The 24,812-nt window shown below is 44.5% G+C and overlaps 1 protein-coding gene across 1 annotated transcript; it reads left to right on the top strand.

Annotated features, from left to right (window-relative positions):
* Window positions 1-1,530: 1,530 nt before the first annotated feature.
* LOC117501027 (transmembrane protein 151B-like) lies at window positions 1,531-24,229 on the top strand. The gene is made up of 5 exons (XM_034159828.1): window positions 1,531-1,605; window positions 1,739-2,416; window positions 12,033-12,187; window positions 12,274-12,367; window positions 22,380-24,229. The coding sequence occupies exons 1-5, from the start codon at window positions 1,531-1,533 to the stop codon at window positions 23,787-23,789; spliced, it is 2,412 nt and encodes an 803-aa protein (XP_034015719.1). The 3' UTR covers window positions 23,790-24,229.
* The last annotated feature ends 583 nt before the right edge of the window (window positions 24,230-24,812 follow it).

Raw genomic sequence — 24,812 nt, forward strand, 5'->3', positions numbered from 1 at the left:
AGTGTAGACATGGTGTAGACAGGGTGCAGACAGGGTGTAGACAGGGTGCAGACAGGGTGCAGACAGGGTGTAGACAGGGTGCAGACAGGGTGTAGACAGGGTGCAGACAGGGTGTAGACAAGGTGCAGACACGGTGTAGACAGGGTGCAGACAGGGTGCAGACAGTGTGCGGACACGGTGTAGACAGGGTGTATTTTGTGTGCACATACGGTGCAGACACGGTGTAGACATGGTGCAGACAGTGTGCAGACATGGTGTAGACAGGGTGTAGACAGTGTGCAGACACGGTGTAGACAGGGTGCAGACAGGGTGTAGACAGGGTGCAGACAGGGTGTAGACAGGGTGCGGACAGGGTGTAGACAGGCTGCAGACAGGATGTAGACAGGCTGCAGACAGGATGTAGACAGGGTGCGGACACAGTGTAGACAGGGTGTAGACACGGTGCAGACAGGGTGCAGACAGGATGTAGACAGGGTGCAAACAGGGTGCAGACAGGATGTAGACAGGGTGCAAACAGGGTGCAGACAGGATGTAGACAGGGTGCAAACAGGGTGTAGACAGGGTGAAGACAGGATGTAGACAGGGTGCAGACAGGGTGCAGACAGTGTGCGGACACGGTGTAGACAGGGTGTATTTTGTGTGCACATACGGTGCAGACACGGTGTAGACAGGGTGCAGACAGTGTGCAGACATGGTGTAGACAGGGTGTAGACAGTGTGCAGACACGGTGTAGACAGGGTGTAGACGGTGCGGACAGGGTGTAGACAGGGTGCAGACACAATGTAGACAGGGTACGGACAGGGTGTAGACAGGGTATGGACAGGGTGTAGACAGGGTGCAGACAGGCTGCAGACAGGGTGCAGACAGGCTGCAGACAGGGTGCAGACAGGGTGTAGACAGGGTGTAAACAGGGTGTAGACAGGCTGCAGACAGGATGTAGACAGGCCGCAGACAGGATGTAGACAGGGTGCGGACACGGTGTAGACAGACTGCAGACAGGATGTAGACAGGGTGCAGACAGGGTGTAGACACGGTGCAGACACGGTGTAGACAGGGTGCAGACAGGATGTAGACAGGGTGGAAACAGGGTGCAGACAGGATGTAGACAGGGTGCAAACAGGGTGTAGACAGGGTGCAGACAGGATGTAGACAGGGTGCAAACAGGGTGCAGACAGGATGTAGACAGGGTGCAGACACGGTGTAGACAGGGTGCAGTCAGGGTGCAGACAGGATGTAGACAGGGTGCAAACAGGGTGTAGACAGGGTGTAGACAGGGTGCAGACAGGGTGTAGACAGGGTGCAGACGCGGTGTAGACAGAGTGCAGACAGGGTGTAGACAGGGTGCAGACACGGTGTGGACAGGGTGTGTCCAAGTCCATTTTGGTATTTACACACTGCATAATCTTGCAGACATCGGGAATAAGGACTCTGATGCAGACTGCATGCAAAAATAAAGTCATCAATGGGTTTACTGACAGGCACGTTTGCTGAAAGTTTGATGAAGTGAGTCCAAGACAGGACAACGTGGGCATGGAAGAGGTAGCACACAGGGGAACCAGGAACCACAAGTCCCAAAACAGCAAGAAGAGTGACTGGGAATCTGGAGTACACAAGAAACTAAGTTACATGGGGGATTACTCACAAAATAATAGTCTGTGATACACACTGGAAGAATCTGGCAAAGGAGGACTGAGAGACCAGGGTAGGATATACAGCAGGCAGGCAGCCACTGCAACAGGCAGAACAACACCAAAGGGAAGGGCAGGAAGGGGACCCAGAAACAGGGGACCCAGACACAGGGGACCCAGATACAGGGGACCCAGATACAGGGGACCCAGACACAGGGGACCCAGACACAGGGCACCCAGAAACAGGGGACCCAGATACAGGGGACCCAGAAACAGGGAACCCAGACACAGGGGATTCAGATACAGGGAACCCAGACACAGGGGACCCAGACACAGGGAACCCAGAAACAGGGGACCCAGACACAGGGGACCCAGATACAGGGCACCCAGAAACAGGGAACCCAGAAACAGGGAACCCAGACACAGGGGATTCAGATACAGGGAACCCAGACACAGGGGACCCAGAAACAGGGGACCCAGACACAGGGGACCCAGACACAGGGCACCCAGAAACAGGGGACCCAGATACAGGGGACCCAGATACAGGGGACCCAGAAACAGGGAACCCAGACACAGGGGATTCAGATACAGGGAACCCAGACACAGGGGACCCAGACACAGGGAACCCAGAAACAGGGGACCCAGACACAGGGGACCCAGACACAGGGGACCCAGATACAGGGGACCCGGACACAGGGGACCCGGACACAGGGGACCCAGATACAGACCTTCTGGACACTTTCCCCAACTTCCCATCCCCAATTCTCAACAAAATGACCAACAGATGGGTGCAATAAAATTCTTGCATCAATGAGGGGTCTAAGATCATGAGTTGAAGCTCCTGGGATCACAACCATAACCCGCCCAGTCCACCTGGCTGTGGTGCAGATACAGCAACCAGTGCCCAATCACACTTTGTCCTCATCGGACACGTGTCACTCAGCATGAATCCATCTGTCATTCAGGACTATGACATAAAAATATGGGATGCTGTGTTGGTTGAATCATTACAAAAGTTAACTCAGTTTAATTTTTCAAATTTAGCCAACTTATTTATTTATTTCTTACTTTTTAAAGTCATAAGACAAAGTACCATTTCACAGTACATGATCTAAGGTCATAGACCAGGATCAACTTTTAGCAATAAAAGTCAAAAATTTGGTGATCAGGATGAAAGGTCAGTAGACAGGACAAAATATCATGATTAAAGATCAGTGGTTAGGATCAAAGATGACTGAGCAGGATCAAAGATCATGATCAAAGGTGGATGATCAGGATTAAAGATGAATAACTGAGGTCTTAGTTCAGTGAGCAAACTCAAAGTTCAGTGGTCAAAAATGAAGAGGAAGGATGTGTAGTCAGGATCAAATTTCAACTCATGATGATCAATATCAGTATTCGGGTTCAAAGGTTAGCAGTCAAGATCAAAGCTGAGTTATCAAAAACAAAGATCATGAGCAGAATCACAGCTCAGCACAAACAAAGCCGCACACTCAGGATTAAAGTCACAATGAGGATCAAAGGTGTCCTGTGACAGTTTATTCTTTGATCTAGATGTTGCAGATAAAAACATGTTTTCAGTCAGATTTTGCTCCACTGGTGAGGTCTAAAGATTCCTTTAAACTGAAGGTGACTGTAGACGTTCTGACATGTCATGAACATCATGAGTTCAGACATATTATCTGTTGTCTTTAAATGTTCAATCTGTCAAAGTGGTGTTGTCTCTGTCTTTCAGGGTGTCCTCCGTCACCACAAGAGGAGACCCTGGGAAAAGGAATAAACAGATTCAAAGTACAAGTCAGTGTATTTAAGAAGAAACAAAGTTCAGGAGGCTGCTGAGTGTCCTCCTCCTCCTGCTTAACATTCTCCGGACTTGTCATTTAATTGTTTGGACAAATAATAAATACTGTTCACTTGCTTTTCTCAGTTCATTCTGTTGAAAGTGTTTGATCACAGAAGTGAGTACTGTGTAGCATTCAGGCCCTGAGGCCCACTGGTGCTGGTGTTTATCCCGGGATTCCCCCTGGACAGGACGTCAACCAATGAAGTTGTCCTAATTCTGTTATAAAGTTGGCATGAATATGACTTACTATATGAAGTACTACTTTATCAGGTTAGTCCAATACTTCTGTTTTTTTGAGTTACTTCCCCAGCCGAGGGCAATACCATTTACAGTGTGGGACAATGTGGATTATTTATTTTATCCAAGGACACATACAGGTGGGCTGGCCAGGAACTGCACCAAGTGACAGGTCTACATGTTGGTAGACCCGGTCGGTGCACATGTAAGCATATATTTTTAAAGAATTTATTTAAACTGTAACTTCACATGTATGAATTGTTTTCTAAATGTGGTAAAGGGGTGACCCTGTGACAGACAGGTGTCCTGTCCAGGGTGCACCCTGACTCTCACCCAGCGACTGCAGGGCTCCGGCTCCCCCGTTGACCCTTAGCTGAAATAAGCAGGTATAGAAAATGGGTAAATGGTAAATGGGTCATTTGAGTGCCTGCACATACATCATAATGCATTCATTGTATTACTATGAGCAGTTTTTAAAAAGAACATATTTGTCTGATCTTCCAACTGTAATGCAGTTATGATATCTGTATAACACAGTTATAAATACCATTGTAGTTAATAAGATTTAGTGAGGACAAAATATTTGTACAGACCTTCAATCACAAGCTCGGTGACAGAAATGCAAATTCAGCAAATGAGATACAAAAACTGACACCATATTTAACTGCGACAAACACAACTTATATAAACTTCAGCGTCTAAGACTTTAAATGGGTTTTTGAAAAGGTTTTTCTATTTTTTAAGTGTAATTTTGATCAGATATCTCATATAATTTTTCATACTGAGTTGACAGTCTCTTGTAGTACATCCATCCATCCATCCATCCATCCATCCATCTTCTACCGCTTAGTCCAATTAAGGGTCGCGGGGGCTGGAGCCTATCCCAGCAGTCATAGAGCATGAGGCGGGGTACACCCAGGACAGGACACTAGTCTGTCGCAGGGCTACAAATAGACAAACAAACACAGACACACCCACACACACACCTATGGACAATTTTTTTTTTTAAAGATTCCAATCCACATAACCCGCATGTCTTTGGATGTGGGAGGAAACCGGAGCACCCGGAGGAAACCCACGCAAACACAGGGAGAACATGCAAACACACAGAAAGGCCACGGGAATTGAACCCACAACCTCCTTGCTGTGAGGCAACAGTGCTAACCACTAATCCACTGTGCTGCCCTCTTGTAATACATTTGCCTGAAATATGTGATTTTGTAGACAATTTGTAATAATGATTAATTCTCAGTGTATCAGTCTGAATGTGGACTGTGTTGTCTTGCCATGAATAGTTCATTAATGGCAGTAATGGTTATTTCTGAGGGGCTTCCTTCATGTTGGATATGTTGCTTTGTGGAAATATTTGCTAGTTTTTGTTTTCACATTGCACCTGAAACAGAATGAAATAGAACTTGAAACTTGTACAAGAAGGCAAAGGAAACATCTAAATTGTGATAAAAAAAAAAACTTTTCTCTGGAAATTGATTTCCTGTGTTTTTCCCACCAACAGAATAGAGATTTTTTATGTAAAGATGAAAGAGTTGATTCAGCTTTACACACAACACTTACAATTCTGCAGAGATCTCTACTAAAGTAGCTTAAACTTTGCTGCTATTTGTCATACATAAAGGATTTTATTAATCTTATGTTCATTCAGGTTCATAAGTATTTGGACAGGGGTAATATTTGTTATTTTGCTCTGTACATCACTGCAATGAGATGAAATTAAAATACGTATTATTATACACAAAAATATTGCACTAACTAATTAGAAATTGCAGACATTTTTATGCATAATGATTCCATTTTCACAGCCCATAAGTAATTGGACAAATTAAATATAATATTTAACTTTAATGCAAAGGATCACTTTTACAGCCTGTTTTCTTCAGACAAGTTAAGGGATGGATACATGAACATTTCCAAGTAACTGAAAATAATTCAGACTTCATTTACATCCATCCATCCATCCATCCATCCATCCATTTTCTTCCGCTTTATCCGGAGTCGGCAAATCTAATTGGAATAAGCACTTCTCAAAAACTGAGTGATCATGCAAGAAGGAGGCTAGTGAGGGAAGCCACCAAGACACACATGACAACTCTGAAGGTGTTAAAGGGGGGCAATACCGATCTGAATATTAGGGAGCAGAAATTTTGCTATACCGCTGTATATGCAGATACATACATAAAAATGGCAGCTAATGTGACGTAGTTACGTGACCACACATGTATAAGGTAACCAGGTAATGTGAATAAAGCAGCTAGTGTCTAAACTGTTGCAGACTCTCTTTAGAAAGCTAAATACATATTTTAAGAAGTTAGAGATTAGCACTTACCAGTTTTAGCAGTGTATTGATTTAGCATTATCACAGCTAACATTTCAGTTATTGGATTAATGGTTATGGAAGCTGTTATTTGGGTTAACTGTGGCCACCTCTGCCAAGTAGGTCCTTTTCAGCATCATCAGCTCATCAGCTTGGGACTCTGGTGAGGGCGGTCGCATCTCCTCCTCTCTCCTCTATCTCTGCTCCAACCTTCAAAGTCCCTACTTCACCAGGCTGTGAATTCTTCAAACTACATTGGATTAATCGTGGAATTGATCAGCTGGTCTCTGAACGCTATTGACACCATTTTTTTTACAAGAAGATCAGGGCTGGGGGACCCTGCATGCCCGGATGGAACTTACCCTGCGGGCTATGTTCTCGACGCCTGGGAGACTTTCCGCCTTTCTCTGTGGAGGACGTTGAGGATTTATTCATATTTGGATTCATAGTAGGAGGGCTGGTACTTATTGGCTTATGTGCTGGCCTGTCCTACCGGAAGATTGGCAAGACGGCTGCCGCCACAACCACGACCCCTCACTTGTCCGTCATGATTAATGAATGGGCAAAGCGATGCATTCTCAGACTGCGTTAACCCTTGAACTCAGACTCAAATTGGATTACATCTTGGAGCAAATACGTGAATGGCAGGAGAAGGTTTCAGAGGCTGGGGAATTTTTCATACACTGAAAAAAAAATGCTACTTTGGATCAACTTAAAAAAATTGATGTAATTTGTTACAGCTATTTTTTTTTAGTTTCTCACAATGTATATTTAGGATTTTGTAAAGTGATTCCAGCAGATTTAAACTGGAAACCACAATTTTCCATTAGACCAATGTAAATAAGTTCTTTGAATGAAGTGCACTGTGTTTCACTTTTTTCATTGTAATTGGGTTTTGGTTTGTTCATGTGAAGCTGGAAAAGTGTTTTTCACTGCTCAGCCACAAACACAGCAGGCTTATCAGCCCATCGGCGCGACTCCAGTTGCAGCGGCTACCAATCAATCAATCAATCATTTTTTTTATATATAGCGCCAAATCACAACAAACAGTTGCCCCAAGGCGCTTTATATTGTAAGGCAAGGCCATACAATAATTTTGTAAAACCCCAACGGTCAAAACGACCCCCTGTGAGCAAGCACATGGCTACAGTGGGAAGGAAAAACTCCCTTTTAACAGGAAGAAACCTCCAGCAGAACCAGGCTCAGGGAGGGGCAGTCTTCTGCTGGGACTGGTTGGGGCTGAGGGAGAGAACCAGGAAAAAGACATGCTGTGGAGGGGAGCAGAGATCAATCACTAATGATTAAATGCAGAGTGGTGCATACAGAGCAAAAAGAGAAAGAAACAGTGCATCATGGGAACCCCCCAGCAGTCTACATCTATAGCAGCATAACTAAGGGATGGTTCAGGGTCACCTGATCCAGCCCTAACTATAAGCTTTAGCAAAAAGGAAAGTTTTAAGCCTAATCTTAAAAGTAGAGAGGGTGTCTGTCTCCCTGATCTGAATTGGGAGCTGGTTCCACAGGAGAGGAGCCTGAAAGCTGAAGGCTCTGCCTCCCATTCTACTCTTACAAACCCTAGGAACTACAAGTAAGCCTGCAGTCTGAGAGCGAAGCGCTCTATTGGGGTGATATGGTACTACGAGATCCCTAAGATAAGATGGGACCTGATTATTCAAAACCTTATAAGTAAGAAGAAGAATTTTAAATTCTATTCTAGAATTAACAGGAAGCCAATGAAGAGAGGCCAATATGGGTGAGATATGCTCTCTCCTTCTAGTCCCCGTCAGTACTCTAGCTGCAGCATTTTGAATTAACTGAAGGCTTTTTAGGGAACTTTTAGGACAACCTGATAATAATGAATTACAGTAGTCCAGCCTAGAGGAAATAAATGCATGAATTAGTTTTTCAGCATCACTCTGAGACAAGACCTTTCTGATTTTAGAGATATTGCATAAATGCAAAAAAGCAGTCCTACATATTTGTTTAATATGCGCTTTGAAGGACATATCCTGATCAAAAATGACTCCAAGATTTCTCACAGTATTACTAGAGGTCAGGGTAATGCCATCCAGAGTAACGATCTGGTTAGACACCATGTTTCTAAGATTTGTGGGGCCAAGTACAATAACTTCAGTTTTATCTGAGTTTAAAAGCAGGAAATTAGAGGTCATCCATGTCTTTATGTCTGTAAGACAATCCTGCAGTTTAGCTAATTGGTGTGTGTCCTCTGGCTTCATGGATAGATAAAGCTGGGTATCATCTGCGTAACAATGAAAATTTAAGCAATACCGTCTAATAATACTGCCTAAGGGAAGCATGTATAAAGTGAATAAAATTGGTCCTAGCACAGAACCTTGTGGAACTCCATAATTAACTTTAGTCTGTGAAGAAGATTCCCCATTTACATCAACAAATTGTAATCTATTAGACAAATATGATTCAAACCACCGCAGCGCAGTGCCTTTAATACCTATGGCATGCTCTAATCTCTGTAATAAAATTTTATGGTCAACAGTATCAAAAGCAGCACTGAGGTCTAACAGAACAAGCACAGAGATGAGTCCACTGTCTGAGGCCATAAGAAGATCATTTGTAACCTTCACTAATGCTGTTTCTGTACTATGATGAATTCTAAAACCTGACTGAAACTCTTCAAATAGACCATTCCTCTGCAGATGATCAGTTAGCTGTTTTACAACTACCCTTTCAAGAATTTTTGAGAGAAAAGGAAGGTTGGAGATTGGCCTATAATTAGCTAAGATAGCTGGGTCAAGTGATGGCTTTTTAAGTAATGGTTTAATTACTGCCACCTTAAAAGCCTGTGGTACATAGCCAACTAACAAAGATAGATTGATCATATTTAAGATCGAAGCATTAAATAATGGTAGGGCTTCCTTGAGCAGCCTGGTAGGAATGGGGTCTAATAAACATGTTGATGGTTTGAATGAAGTAACTAATGAAAATAACTCAGACAGAACAATCGGAGAGAAAGAGTCTAACCAAATACCGGCATCACTGAAAGCAGCCAAAGATAACGATATGTCTTTGGGATGGTTATGAGTAATTTTTTCTCTAATAGTTAAAATTTTGTTAGCAAAGAAAGTCATGAAGTCATTACTAGTTAAAGTTAATGGAATACTCGGCTCAATAGAGCTCTGACTCTTTGTCAGCCTGGCTACAGTGCTGAAAAGAAACCTGGGGTTGTTCTTATTTTCTTCAATTAGTGATGAGTAGAAAGATGTCCTAGCTTTACGGAGGGCTTTTTTATAGAGCAACAGACTCTTTTTCCAGGCTAAGTGAAGATCTTCTAAATTAGTGAGACGCCATTTCCTCTCCAACTTACGGGTTATCTGCTTTAAGCTACGAGTTTGTGAGTTATACCACGTAGTCAGACACTTCTGATTTAAAGCTCTCTTTTTCAGAGGAGCTACAGCATCCAAAGTTGTCTTCAATGAGGATGTAAAACTATTGACGAGATACTCTATCTCCCTTACAGAGTTTAGGTAGCTACTCTGCTCTGTGTTGGTATATGGCATTAGAGAACATAAAGAAGGAATCATATCCTTAAACCTAGTTACAGCGTTTTCTGAAAGACTTCTAGTGTAATGAAACTTATTCCCCACTGCAGGGTAGTCCATCAGAGTAAATGTAAATGTTATTAAGAAATGATCAGACAGAAGGGAGTTTTCAGGGAATACTGTTAAGTCTTCTATTTCCATACCATAAGTCAGAACAAGATCTAAGATATGATTAAAGTGGTGGGTGGACTCATTTACGTTTTGAGCAAAGCCAATAGAGTCTAATAATAGACTAAATGCAGTGTTGAGGCTGTCATTCTCAGCATCTGTGTGGATGTTAAAATCGCCCACTATAATTATCTTATCTGAGCTAAGCACTAAGTCCGACAAAAGGTCTGAAAATTCACAGAGAAACTCACAGTAACGACCAGGTGGACGATAGATAATAACAAATAAAACTGGTTTTTGGGACTTCCAATTTGGATGGACAAGACTAAGAGACAAGCTTTCAAATGAATTAAAGCTCTGTCTGGGTTTTTGATTAATTAATAAGCTGGAATGGAAGACTGCTGCTAATCCTCCGCCCCGGCCCGTGCTACGAGCATTCTGACAGTTAGTGTGACTCGGGGGTGTTGACTCATTTAAACTAACATATTCATCCTGCTGTAACCAGGTTTCTGTTAGGCAGAATAAATCAATATGTTGATCAATTATTATATCATTTACCAACAGGGACTTAGAAGAGAGAGACCTAATGTTTAATAGACCACATTTAACTGTTTTAGTCTGTGGTGCAGTTGAAGGTGCTATATTATTTTTTCTTTTTGAATTTTTATGCTTAAATAGATTTTTGCTGGTTATTGGTGGTCTGGGAGCAGGCACCGTCTCTACGGGGATGGGGTAATGAGGGGATGGCAGGGGGAGAGAAGCTGCAGAGGTGTGTAAGACTACAACTCTGCTTCCTGGTCCCAACCCTGGATAGTCACGGTTTGGAGGATTTAAGAAAATTGGCCAGATTTCTAGAAATGAGAGCTGCTCCATCCAAAGTGGGATGGATGCCGTCTCTCCTAACAAGACCAGGTTTTCCCCAGAAGCTTTGCCAATTATCTATGAAGCCCACCTCATTTTTTGGGCACCACTCAGACAGCCAGCAATTCAAGGAGAACATGCGGCTAAACATGTCACTCCCGGTCTGATTGGGGAGGGGCCCAGAGAAAACTACAGAGTCCGACATTGTTTTTGCAAAGTTACACACCGATTTAATGTTAATTTTAGTGACCTCCGATTGGCGTAACCGGGTGTCATTGCTGCCGACGTGAATTACAATCTTACCAAATTTACGCTTAGCCTTAGCCAGCAGTTTCAAATTTCCTTCAATGTCGCCTGCTCTGGCCCCCGGAAGACAATTGACTATGGTTGCTGGTGTCGCTAACGTCACATTTCGCAAAACAGAGTCGCCAATAACCAGAGTTTGATCCTCGGCGGGTGTGTCGTCGAGTGGGGAAAAACGGTTAGAGATGTGAACGGGTTGGCGGTGTACACGGGGCTTCTGTTTAGGGCTACGCTTCCTCCTCACAGTCACCCAGTCGGCCTGCTTTCCCGGCTGCTCGGGATCTGCCAGAGGGAAACTAACGGCGGCTAAGCTACCTTGGTCCAATTCGCCCAGCCTGGCCTCCAAAGCTACGAATAAGCTACACTTATTACAAGTACCGTTACTGCTAAAGGAGGCCGAGGAATAACTAAACATTTCACACCCAGAGCAGAAAAGTGCGGGAGAGACAGGAGAAGCCGCCATGCTAAATCGGCTAAGAGCTAGTAGCTATGCTAAGCTAGCGGATTCCTAAAAACACGCAAAGTGAATAATGTGTAAATAATTTAGAGGTGATTCAGCAGAGGGAGTGCTTTAGTTAAGGCACGTAAAGATTACACTGGGAAACAAATCGTAATCTAGATAACTAGATCAATCTAACTGCGCAGATTAAACAGCTAACAGATACAGAAAAACACCGCTGTGCTCCGGAACAGGAAGTGATACAATACCGCAGTGAGAGCCAACCACCAGACACTCACATCGCCTCAATTTGGATAACGGACTGTTTGAAGTTTAGTGCACATAAACAATCTCAAATGTATATGTGTTGTCTTAATTCTGTGTGCCATTATTATGGTAAACAAGTAATAATTGTGGATTAATTGCTGTTTGTCTGTGGTAATGTGAGTGTGGACGTAATCTTGTTGTTGCACTTGTAATGACAATGACAATAAATCTCATCCATCCATCCATCCATCCATCCATCCATCCATCCAATTTGTCCCTAAGAACTTTGATGATTAACAGTGTTTTAATATGCGTAAGGCTCTAAAGAGGCGAATTTGAAACAGTTCCACGAATAATGAGTCATTTAATCGAATCATGATGCTCTGATCGATCACAGACGGTATGGATCAGTGCTTCAAACAGATCTGCCGCATTGTAGAGCTCCAGTGTTCCAGAGTGGACGTTCCCTTTAAGTGACAGAGCGCCTGCCACATTCAGCACCGCGGACAGCGACCGCGTGGTGCCCGCAGCCCGCAGCTCCTCGTCCTGCTACCGTCGGGCTTTTCTTCTCACGGGGCGGCGAGCCTCCATGTAGTAGCACATGCACCGACAGCTCGTCCCAGCTGAGGGTCGCCGCAGAACGAGGTGTTGAAACGTCTTCCTGCTCCACGCCCCACCAGCCTCCTCCTCAACACCATGTCTCCTCCAGCGTCGGCCGCGACCGCGAGCGAGAGTAGCACCACCGCCGCCTTCGAGGAGGACACCAGGGAGGAGGTAAGACTTCAGCACACGCCTCACAGCGCACCGCGATGACCGCCGGTGATAATTCCGGTTAAAATTACGCACGCGCGTGATTGTTGTGCCACGGCCTTCAAATGGAATCTGCAGACCGACCCCCGTCAGACGAGACCAGCAGGCTGCTGTCAGCTTCCAGTTCAGGGTGACGGTGACCACAACCACATCAAGGGGATTCGAATCACAATTACAGCACCATTTTCCTGCGACCCTTCATTTATAGGGCCCAAAAGTATTTGGACAACGGGCTGCTGAGCTTTTTCAACCAAACTTCACGGCAAACTCGCCAGTGTTCAATAAATTAGTGTTAAATTTCCAGTAGTTCAGTGTAAAGTTTTAAGGTTCTGCTGACAATTTCAGCCAAATTGGTGTCCCGTTTTAAGAGTGTAAGTGTTAAATCACACTGGGTCATACCTGGACAGTCTGTACAGCACAAAGCAAACTGTAGCAAATTCAGGAGTGTTAAAAATGTATCCAGTTGTTATTTCAGTTTTATCCGGAGTTAATCAGACTGTGGAATTGTCTTAAATTTGCCTCTTTTGACGCTGTTTCCTTAATGGTGGAAAGAAGAATTATTTAACAAGGAAACTGATCAAATCTACTAAAAACTAGTCTAAGCATGACTGAAATATCACATCGTTTTTAAAATCCATACAGTCTTTTTTTCTTGCTTATTGGTGTTAATTCAATCCATTCATATTCAGTAACCTAGAAATGTTCATGTATCCATCCCCTGAGTGATCACAGTGCCTTTGTTTGGTCAGTGAACAAAGGGACTGTGTACACAAGAGGCCAAACGCATTCCTGACATATTTTTGTTCAAACCCCTTGATTGAATGCTCACAATCTACATGACACAAGCATCTTGATGCTTTCATTTTAACTTCATTGTGGTCATGTATAGATGCAAAATTACAAAAATTACATTACTGTTGAAATACTTATGGAAGTGACTGTACATCAGATGTGCTTGTCCTCAAAAACTGAGTCAGTGATGGAAGCCATCAAGACACCTGTGACGGCTATAAATGTCCTACAAGTTTCAGTGGCTTTGAGTGGAGAGACAGCAAATGACTATTTTTCCCCGTTGCTTCATCATTTGCAGCTTTATGGCAGGTGGCACAGAGAAAGGCTTAAAGAAAACACAAAATCATGGTTGTAACCTTCTTCAGGTCACTGGAAAACTCTAACGTACATTTTAGGTCAACAGTGTCTTTCTCTGTCACACTTTACCATAAAGCAATCAGTCTTACATGCATGAACACTCCAGTCACAGCCACTGAAGGTTGTAGCACCTTCAGAGTTGTCTAAATTGTCCTGGTGGCTTCCCTCACTAGTCTTCTTCAGGTATGTCCAATCAGTTTTTCAGTTTGGGCACCCCTTGTAATTTTCATGATTTTCCTTTATAAATCATTAGTTGTCTGGATCAGAAATTTCAGTTAAATATATCATACGAGGTCTGTGAGAAAAGTAACGGACCTTTTTATTTTTTTTCAAAAACTATATGGATTTGATTCATATGTTTTTACGTCAGCCAAGCTTGAACCTTCGTGCGCATGCGTGAGTTTTTCCATGCCTGTCGGTTGCGTCATTTGCCTATGGGCAGGCTTTGAGTGAGCACTGGTCCACCCCTCTTGTCGTTGTTTCATTGCGAGGAAATGGCAAAATAATTTGGGCTTTTTTTCCATCAGAATTTTTTCAGAAACTGTTAGAGACAGGCGCTGGAAACCATTCGAAAAATTTATCTGGCTTTCGGTGAAAATTTTACGGGCTTCACAGAGAATGAGTGTTACTACAGCTTTAAGGACAGCCCACAATGGTGCATGGCGCGCCGCGCTCTGAGCCACCATCGAGAGGCAGAAACCACCACATCATTTCTAAACGGATGGCTGTGTGGAGCCGGGACCGTCGTGTGCAATTTCTCTGGTTATCACAAGAGCTGGACATCAGCCATTTTCCGGCAGATTTCAGTTTTAACAAGAGATTTTGTCATGGAAAGCTGCGCGGAGGCTTCGCGTGTCACGACCGATTCGCTTTGGAAGCGAGACAAAAGAACACCTCCGTTTCGGAGTGCCAGAGGACAAGTTTGGACATGCCCAGCTCTCCACAATTTCTCTTATACTCACTCGACTGGTAAGCACTGAAAGCCGAGATAGGCATGTCCCAACTTGTCCTGTGGCACTCTGAAATGGAGGTGTTCCTTTGTCTCGCTTCATCAGCGAATCGGTCGTGGCGCGCGAAGCCTCCGCGCGGCTTTCCATGACAAAATCTCTTGTTAAAAGTGAAATCTGCCAGAAAATGGTTGATGTCCAGCTCTTGTAATAACCAGAGAAATTGCACACGACGGTCCCGGCTCCACACAGTGATCCGTTTAGAAATTATGTGGTGGTTTCTGCCTCTCGATGGCGGCTCGGAGCGCGGCGCACCATGCGCCATTGTGGGCCATCCTTAAAGCTGTAGTAACACTCCTTATTCTCTGTGAAGCTCGTAAAATTTTCACTGAAAGCCAGATACATTTTTCGAATGGTTTCCAGCTGCCTGTCTCTAACTGTTGTGAAAGTGTAGGAACACGGACCCACAACAGGGGGCGCAATGAACGGACAATGGAGAAGGTAAATAACAAGGTTTACTATTGTGAAACGAGCACAATAAATACAACAATCACAATTTGGGGTCGAATCCGCTGGTGTCGTGTGGGCAGGCTCGAAGGTAGGAGACGTCCGTCTCAGTCGAACCGGAACCACCCAGATCTCCTCTGCCACCGAACCCTGGAAATACTGGAACCGCCAAGTCCCGAATTCCCAGGTGGCCACTGCCTCCGCTCGTCGGATCCGGTACTGCTGGCGGGAGAGAGCAACAACACACAGGTGTGGATGCGACCGCACCCAGTAACGGAGAGGGGAGAAGCCGCCTCCACCTCTTGTCAAAGTACAGCAGGAAGGTGAGTACTTATCCAAGCAATGAAGCTATCAGTAGTCAACAGTCCTGAAAAGGTTTAACAAGTTTAGCTGGTTGTTCAGAATATAAATGCAGAGAATATTACCTCAGTCTTAGGCGATATCTCGGCACTGAGGTGGAGATGCCGTCCTCCTGATATACCTCTGTGCTGAGTGGAACAGCTGTGTCTGGTGATGGGTGACAGCTGTCACCCAGGCTACTCCCATAAGGCGGCAGCGCCCTCTGGTGCCTGGAGCCCGCACTCCAGGCAGGGCGCCCTCTGGTGGTGGTGGGCCAGCAGTACCTCCTCTTCAGCGGCCCACACAACACTAACAGTTTCTGAAAAAATTCTGATGGGAAAAAAAGCCCAAATCATTCCGCCATTTCCTCGCAATGAAACAACGACGAGAGGGGTGGACCAGTGCTCACTCAAAGCCTGCCCACAGGCGAATGACGCAACCGACAGGCATGGAAAAACTCATGCGTACGAAGGTTCAAGTTTGGCTGATGTAAAAACATATGAATCAAATCCATATAGTTTTTGAAAAAAATAAAAAGGTCTGTTACTTTTCTCACAGACCTCGTATAGCAGACAAACACAGTGATATTTGAGAAGTGAAATGAAGTTTCTAGGATTTACAGAAAGTGTGCAATAATTCTTTAAAGAAAATTAAGCAGGTGCATAAATTTGGGCACCCTAACAGAAAAAATACATCAGTATTTAGTAGATCCTCCTTCTGCAGAAATAACAGCCTCTAAACACTTCCTATAGCTTCCAGTGAGAGTCTGGATTCTGGTTGAAGGTATTTTGGACCTTTCTTCTTTACAAAACATCTCAGGTTTGTTGGTTTCTAAGCATGGACAGCCCGCTTAAAATCACACCACAGATTTTCAATAATATTCAGGTCTGGGGACTGAGATGGCCATTCCAGAACGTTGTAACTTGTTCCTCTGCATGAATGCCTTAGTAGATTTTGGTCCTTGTCTTGTTGAAAGATCCAACCCTGGCGCAACTTCAACTTTGTCACTGATTCATGAACATTGTTCTCAAGAATCTGCTGATATTGACTGGAATCCATGTGACCCTCAACTTTAACAAGATTCCCAGGACCTGCACTGGCCACACAGCCCCACAGCATGACTGCAACAGGTGATTTCACTGATTAACTGATTCCACCTGCTCAAAGTGATATTAATCATGATTGGATTCACCTGTGTAAGGAGGTCAAGGGTCAATGAGCTTACCAAACCAATTTTGTGTTCCAATAATTAGTGCTAAATGGATTCAAATCAATAAAATGACAAGGGTGCCCAAATTTATGCACCTGCCCAATTTCTTTAAATAATTATTGCACACTTTCTGTAAATACTAGAAACTTCTTTCAGTTCTCAAATATCAGTGTGTTCATCTGCTATATGAAATATTTAACTGCTATATGATATACGATATATTTAACTCGTATTTAGCTGAAATTTCTGATCCACACAAACAATGATTTATAAAGGAAAATCATGAAAATTATCTGGGGTGCCCAAACTTTTGCATACAACTGTATATGGCCTTGACGTCCACCCTGCCCAAAGTAGTACACAGTGAAGCATTATTGGCACTGCAGGTTTTTGTCTGGCGCAGTTGTTGTTTGTTCCCCCAATATTCAAGCCCATTTGTGCTCATGTGGGTGTGTTGGTCAAAAATGTGGGTGTGGTCAGATGCAGATTTGGTGTGTTCACGCTGACTGGCACCAGAAAGCATCTGTGCCACAGACCTTGGTCAAGGTCAAATTAGAAGTTGTGGCCGTATTATATGACTTCCTATCCATGTCTAATAGTCACCATGGGCCTATGCTTTTGCAAACGCTTTGATCAAGAAACCATTAACATAGTTTTGGCTTTGATCAACTCAAACTGTAGCCAAATCATCAGGGCTATCTACTGAGAACAGAAAACTGAAAACTAGCTAAGACAAAAATACAGAAAATGTTGATAAGCACTTTTCTTTTTAACAGAGAGGGAAATATCAAGGGTTCAGAGGTCATCCTTATACATTCAAAGTAAACAAGACTCCATCAGAAAGTTCTTTTACAGATCGTTACAGTGCATATTATTATGGGGTTTGAAATGATTGTATCCTGATGTGCTGGAGTAATGATGGAACTCACTGCGCTAAACTGGACTGCACTCGAGCTGTCTGTGATTTTGATTTAAGTAGACTGTACTATAATTTTTAAAGTAATTTTTAAGTTGATAAATTATGTTCATTGTATGAAAAGATGTGTGCTTTTTATGTACAAACTGTACATTTTTTATCTCACACTAATAAATGGATCATACTCAGCCACATGGGGTGTGCAGCCAGTACATTCTGAGTGCCGGTCCCAAGCCCAGATAAATGAGGAGGGTTGCGTCAGGAAGGGCATCCGGCGTAAAACAGGCCAACCCAACTATGCAGACTAAGAATCGAATTTCCATACCGGATCGGTTGCGGCCCGGGTTAACAACGTCTGCCACCGGTGCTGTTGCCCAACGTGGTGCCATTGGAAATTGGGCTACTACTGGGCGAAGACAACGAAGAAGAGGAGGAGAATGTTTCCACAAACAGCGGGAGAAGAAGAAAACTAGAAGGGTGGAAATGAAAGTGGGGACTTTGAATGTTGGTAGTATGACTGGTAAAGGGAGAGAGCTGGCTGATATGATGGAGAGGAGAAAGGTAAACATATCATGTGTGCAAGAGACCAGGTGGAAGGGAAGTAAGAGCAGGAGCATCGGCGGTGGGTTCAAGTTGTTGTACCATGGTGAGGACAGGAAGAGAAATGGTGTTGGGGTAATTTTAAAGGAACAGTAAGGGCGCCCCCTTACGCCGCATCTCCTTGTACTCTTGTCTACTTTCTTTATCTCTCTGACTATCCTAAAACTTTTTCGCCAACCTCTTTCTCCTTATGCTTTCCTGGACCTCTTCATTCCACCAGCAAGTCTCCTTGTCTTCTTTCCACTGTCCAGATGTCATACCCAGTACTGTTCTAGCTGTCTCCCTCACCACATCTGCAGTACTTTTCCAGTTGTCCAAAATTGCTTCCCCTCCAACCAGTGCTTCTCTCACCTGCTCACTAAATTTCACACATCAGTCTTCCTCCTTCAGCTTCCACCATCTGATCCTTTGTTGAGCTCTCACTCTCTTCTTCTTCTTTACCTCTAAAGTCATCCTACAAACAACCATCCTATGCTGTCTAGTGACACTCTCTCCTGCCACCACCTTACAGTCTCTGATTTCTTTTAGATTGCATCTCCTATAAAGAATGTAGTCCACCTGTGTGCACCTTCCTCCACTCTTATATGTTACCCTGTGCTCCTCCCTTTTCTTAAAGTAGGTTTTCACCACAGCCATTTCCATCCTTTTTGCAAAATCAACTACCATCTGTCCTTCCCCATTCCTATCCTTGATACCATATCTACCCATTACTTCCTCATTACCTCTGTTCCCTTCACCAACATTCCCATTGAAGTCTGCTCCTATCACCACTCTTTCATGCTTTGGTTCACTCTCCACCATCTCATCTAGCACACTCCAGAAATCTTCTTTCTCCTTCATCTCACAACCTACCTGTGGGGCATATGCACTGATGATATTCATCATCACCCCTTCAATTTCCAACTTCACACTCATCACCCTGTCAGACACTCGCTTAACCTCCAACACACTTTTAACATACTCTTCCTTTAAAATGACCCCAACACCATTTCTCTTCCTGTCCTCACCATGGTACAATAACTTGAACCCACCGCCGATGTTCCTGCTCTTACTTCCCTTCCACTTTGTTGTGTGGGCCGCTGAAGAGGAGGTACTGCTGGCCCACCACCAGAGGGCGCCCTGCCTGAAGTGCGGGCTTCAGGCACGAGAGGGCACCGGAGCAACCGGGAGTGGCAGCTGTCATTCATCATCAGCACCAGCTGTCACTCATCATCACCAACCACGTCACCATAAAGGCCAGGCAGCATCTTCACCTCTCTGCCGAGAAATCGTTCTACATAACAGGTAAACTACTCAGCCTGAACCAACACATCAGTAGTAACGTCTTTTGCTTCTGTGTGTAATAGTACTGTTGCAGACGTACCTGTTTGTATGGAATAGTCATGTGTGGGGAGTTGGCGTACTCCGCTTCTCGGTTGGAGGCGACGAACATACCGACAGGATCTGCACGTAACTCTGTAAAACTGTGATTAAGAGGTGGAGATGTTTCCCACCCGTTTCTGAGTGTTTGCTGGGTGTGCACGCACCCACCATCACCTGCCAGCAGTACCAGATCTGACAGCCGGAGGCAGTGGCCACGTGGGGACTCAGCGCTTGGTGGCTCCGGAGTGCTCCAGATCTGTTGGCAGTGGAAGATGTGTGGAATCCGGCTCTTCTCTGGACAGGCGTGTTCTATCCTCAAGCCTGCCCACACGTCACCGTGAATTATTGACTGCTATTCTAAATTGTGTTGTCTGTTGTTCTGTTGTGCACATTCACAACATTAAATTGTTGCATTTTGGCTTATTCCATTGTCCGTTCATTTACGCCCTCTGTTGTGGGTCTGTGTACCTACACTTTCACAACACACTTGGTCTCTTGCACACATGATATGTCTACCTTTCTCCTCTCCATAATATCAGCCAGCTCTCTCCCTTTACCAGTCATACTACCAACATTCAAAGTTCCCACTCTCATTTCCACCCTTCTAGTTTTCTTCTTCCCCCACTGTTTGTGGAAATGTTCTCCTCCTCTTCTTCGTCATCTTCACCCAGCAGTAGCCCAGTTTCCACCAGCACCCAGATGGGCAATAGCACCGGTGGCAGACGTTGTTAACCCGGGCCTTGACCAATCTGGTATGGAAATTCGATTCTTAGTCTGCATAGTTGGGTTGGCTTGTTTTATGCCGGATGCTCTTCCTGACGCAACCCTCCTCATTTATCCAGGCTTGGGACCGGCAATCAGAATGTACTGGCTGCACACCCCATGTGACTGAGTGAGTGAAATGATTGTAGAAATGTGCGGTGCGCCACACCAATGATCATGGCTGGTGTACGCACATTTCTGCAGCTATTGATCTTCCGCCGACATGTAGAGGTGATGCTGGGAACCGTTAATAGTCAGTCAGGAGTGTGCCAGTCGACCTTGAGCTGAGCCATTCCAGCTGTGTGGAAGGTAATCATCTGAATGTCATCCAGGTACATCACATTCCAACATTAAAGTGCAATTAGCAGTGACAGCTGGTTTCCCAAATATAATCAGAGCTGTTGACTGTACACATGTTGCTATAAAAATCACATGATATACTTGTTTTTGTTAATAGGAAACATTTTCATTGCATCAATGTTCAAATCAAATGTGATGCACAAATGCATTGGGTTGTTAAGAGGCTAGAAGCTGGCATGGTGCATGATGGATGGCTGCTTGGTGAGTAAATAGGTGATGCTGAGACCCTGATTCATGTGTTTATCTCTTCTAGATTGGACTACTGCAATGTTTTATTTTCTGGTTTACCGCAGTCTAGCATTAGAGCTCTCCAATTGGTTCAAAATGCTGCAGCCAGACTTTTGACACGAAGCAGAAAGTACAACCACATTACACCCATTATGGCATCTCTTCACTGGCTTCCTGTCCCAGTGAGATCAGATTTTAAGGTTCTGCTACTAACCTATAAAATTATTCATGGACTGGCACCTCCCTACCTAGCTGACCTAATTAAACCTTACGTACCGGCCCGGGCTTTACGTTCTCAGGGTGCAGGACTACTTTGTGTCCCTAAGGTGAATAAGACGTCTGCGGGTCACAGAGCTTTCTCTTATCGTGCCCCTGTTCTGTGGAATGATCTCCCTGCATCAATAAAACACTCAGATTCTGTGGAGATTTTCAAGTCCGACTTAAGACGCACTTATTTTCCCTTTCATATGGCTAGCATACTGGTACAGTTTTGTTTTACGCTTTTTACTCTTTTAATTAATTTATTAGTAATTGGAGCGGCATCAACTTTACCTAAATTCTGGGTCTTTTAGTGAAGTTGGCGGCGATCACCTTAGTATTTCTTCTGTTTTTCTTGTTGATTAATGCTGACAAATTATACAGTATTTTTTGTCTTTCTGATGCCTGATTCTGTTTTTTCTCTCTGTTTAAGGTGCAGCTCCATCCAGAGATGGGAGTTGTATTCGTGTTTGCGATCCTCCTGTCCTGTGCGCCAATAGCATTTCTTGTATATTTGTCTGTGAATTGTTCTGTAATTTATGTCTGTATCATGGCCCAAGCAGAGGGTCACCCCTTTGAGTCTGGTCTGCTTGAGGTTTCTTCCTCAGAGGGAGTTTTTCCTTACCACTGTTGTTCTGGGGGTTGGTAAGGTTAGACCTTGACTGTGTGAAGTGCTTTGAGGCAACTCTGTTGTGATTTGGCGCTATATAAATGAAAATAAATTGAAATTGAATTGAATTGAAATTGAAATTCGTATAATTGTTCCGAATGAAAGCCAGCACGGGCACATTTGGGCATGTGCGCATTCAAATATGTTTTTTGTTGTTATTATTAATGTCTCTTTTTTCTTGATGGTGAAACTGGAGCTGCAGATTCTTAACAGGCCCCTGATTGTCTCCCTGTGTTCAGTATTTGTCAATAAATGAGTGTGTAATGCTGTGAATGTCACACACTGTCAGCCGCAGCACACCTCATTTGTTTTAACTTTAGTGTGTGCGTGCTGCTCTGAGCCCACAGTGTTTACAGCCTCACACAGACATACATGGTCCCACTAACTTTATTTCCTTTTCATGTTTATTCCATTTGATAGGGTACCAAATAAACTATTCCTGTAGGTCTTCACGTCATTTCCAATCATGGAGGGCCGCACATGAACATTTACTCACACTGTTGAACAGATTAATTACCCTCAAATGACAATTCATTATACATGATGTGCTTTGGTCTAAGATGTTCTGATAAAACCGTACAGTCGTTGTCTGTTTCACACTTTTATGGTCTATATGAATGCATTTTTACCACTTCCTGTTTTGTTTTGTTTGTGCTTCGACTCAACAGCAAAGACCCCTGAAGCAGTCTCTGAGCAAGTCACTGTGCCGCGAGAGCTTTTGGAAATGCCTCCTGTTGTCTGTCCTCATGTATGGCTGCATTGGAGTGATGGTTTGGTGTCACGTCACCAAAGTGACACGTCTCACCTTTGACAGTGCTTTTAAAGGAAAATCCATGATGTACCACGACAGTCCCTGCTCCGATGGCTACATCTACATCCCTTTGGCCCTCCTGGGAATGCTATATTTAGTTTATCTCATGGAGTGCTGGCACTGCCACGTGAAGAACGAGCTGCAGCACAAAGTGGACGTGGAGGGCATCTATGGACGTATCCAGAGGATGCAGCAAGCCAAGCCCTGCATCTGGTGGAAAGCCATCAGCTACCACTATATTCGCCGAACTCGACAGGTCACGCGCTATCGCAACGGAGACGCTTACACTAGCACCCAGGTTTACCATGAACGTGTCAACACACACGTGGCAGAGGCTGAGTTTGACTATAGTCACTGTGGAGTGAAGGATGTTTCCAAACAGCTGCTCAGCCTGGAGAAGTCGGCTCTGACAAAGATGCGGTTCACCAAGTGCTTTAGCTTCGCCAATGTAGATTCAGAGAATTCCTATCTTACCCAAAGAGCAAGGTTTTTCACTGACAACGAGGGCCTGGATGACTACATGGAGGCCAGGGAGGGTATGCACCTGAAAAACATTGACCTGAAAGAGTACGTCATGGTGATGGCTGACCCAGAGCACCACCCGTGGTATCTGTCCCACTATGTCTTCTGGGTGGCCTCGTTCCTCACTTTCTCTTGGCCTCTCAGAGTTTTCACAGAGTACTGCACTGCATATGTCCATTATCGTGTTGAGAAGCTCTTTGGGCAGGATTACATGCCTGCTACCCCTTGTGATGAACGGCCGTATTGGCGCCGCATCCCCCGAGTCAACACCATTGACAGTACGGAGCTGGAATGGCACATTCGGTCAAATCAGCAGCTGGTGCCGAGTTACTCGGAGGCTGGCCTTATGGATTTAGCCCAGTGTCCCACCAACTTCAGTGGGATTCGTCAAAACTGCGAGCGCTGCCACAGAGCCATCAGCTGCTCCTCAGTCTTCTCCAGGAGCGCTCTCAGCATCTGTACCGGTGCCAGCGCCCGGATTCCCTTCAGCAGCAGCCGCTTCTCCCTGACACGGCGCTATGGCTCCCAACGCAGCTGCTTCTGGAGGAGCGGCAGCTTGGATGATCAGGAGAGTCCGAGCGAAAACACCCGCTGCCTGTCAGAGCGCCTTACCACAGATGATGAGGAGCCTCCAGAATACGATGACGCCCTTTGCTACCCAGTCCTCATCGTCCACTGTAGCGAGAACTGCCACAACCACAGGTCCTTCCACAGAAATGGCTCCTGTGTGGAGACATCCTTATGACTATGCAGTGACCAAGACATCTCTGTAGCATTAACATTCTTTGAATACCAGAAGTACTCACAAGTCTTAACTTCATATTCACAGATACATGCTGTACTGTTATTCTAATCTACCCTGAAACAAATAATTGAATGTTTAACGTGTCAGTCACCAAAGCAATAATAGTGATCGATGACTAGGTGGAGAGCTTTTGTGAAAATACTTCAGGAATTTATTTAGCAGATCTGCTTGACTTCCACCGAAATCCAAGCAAAAACTCTTACACTTTGCATAAATTGCCATATCTTGTGTGCATTCAAACCGAAATGGAAGCTGCAGGGACTTCGTAAGACTTGAACAGAGGAAAACTATCTTGGAATGTGTCAATATAAATTTCAGTTACACAGGAATCAGAACGTTAGAGCTGCGCTTGATGACTCTATTTTCTTGGTCCATAAGAATGGGTTTCCACTGGATTTGGCAACAATAATTATAGCAGCAATAATGGCATCAATTTATCAAGTCTTTGTAGAGGTCAACATAGGCCAGGGGTGGGCGACGAGGGCTGAGACACTGCAGGTTTTCCTTGCAACCAATCACCTCAGCAGGTGGGTTGCTGATGAGCTTCTCTCCTGAACATAAACACCTGATCGTCAATGAAATCACCTGCTGAGGTGATTGGTAGTAAGGAAAACCTGCAGTGTCTCGGCCCTTCATGGCACATGATTGCCCACCCCTGACATAGACCCTGGGTCAGTAATGGCATCTATGCCCCCCCCACCAACTCAGCTAAGTTCTGTATTTTTTTTTTTAAATTTGGAAACCTCTGAGGGCATGATTCTCCATGGTACATGATTCGAATTGGTAACTTTGAAAATACAGGGAAGAAATCCATGTTTTGGCTATAAAACTGAAGGCACACAAAAATCTTAAGGGACAGCACAGCAACCAACAATCACAGAAAACTGAATATCAGGACTTAAAGCTCACAGTCTGAGCATAGACCCACAAATTAGACTTTTCATGATTGTCAATCTAATGTCC

This window comes from Thalassophryne amazonica, chromosome 19 (genome assembly GCF_902500255.1).
Source record: "Thalassophryne amazonica chromosome 19, fThaAma1.1, whole genome shotgun sequence".
NCBI classification, from domain to species: Eukaryota; Metazoa; Chordata; class Actinopteri; order Batrachoidiformes; family Batrachoididae; genus Thalassophryne; species Thalassophryne amazonica.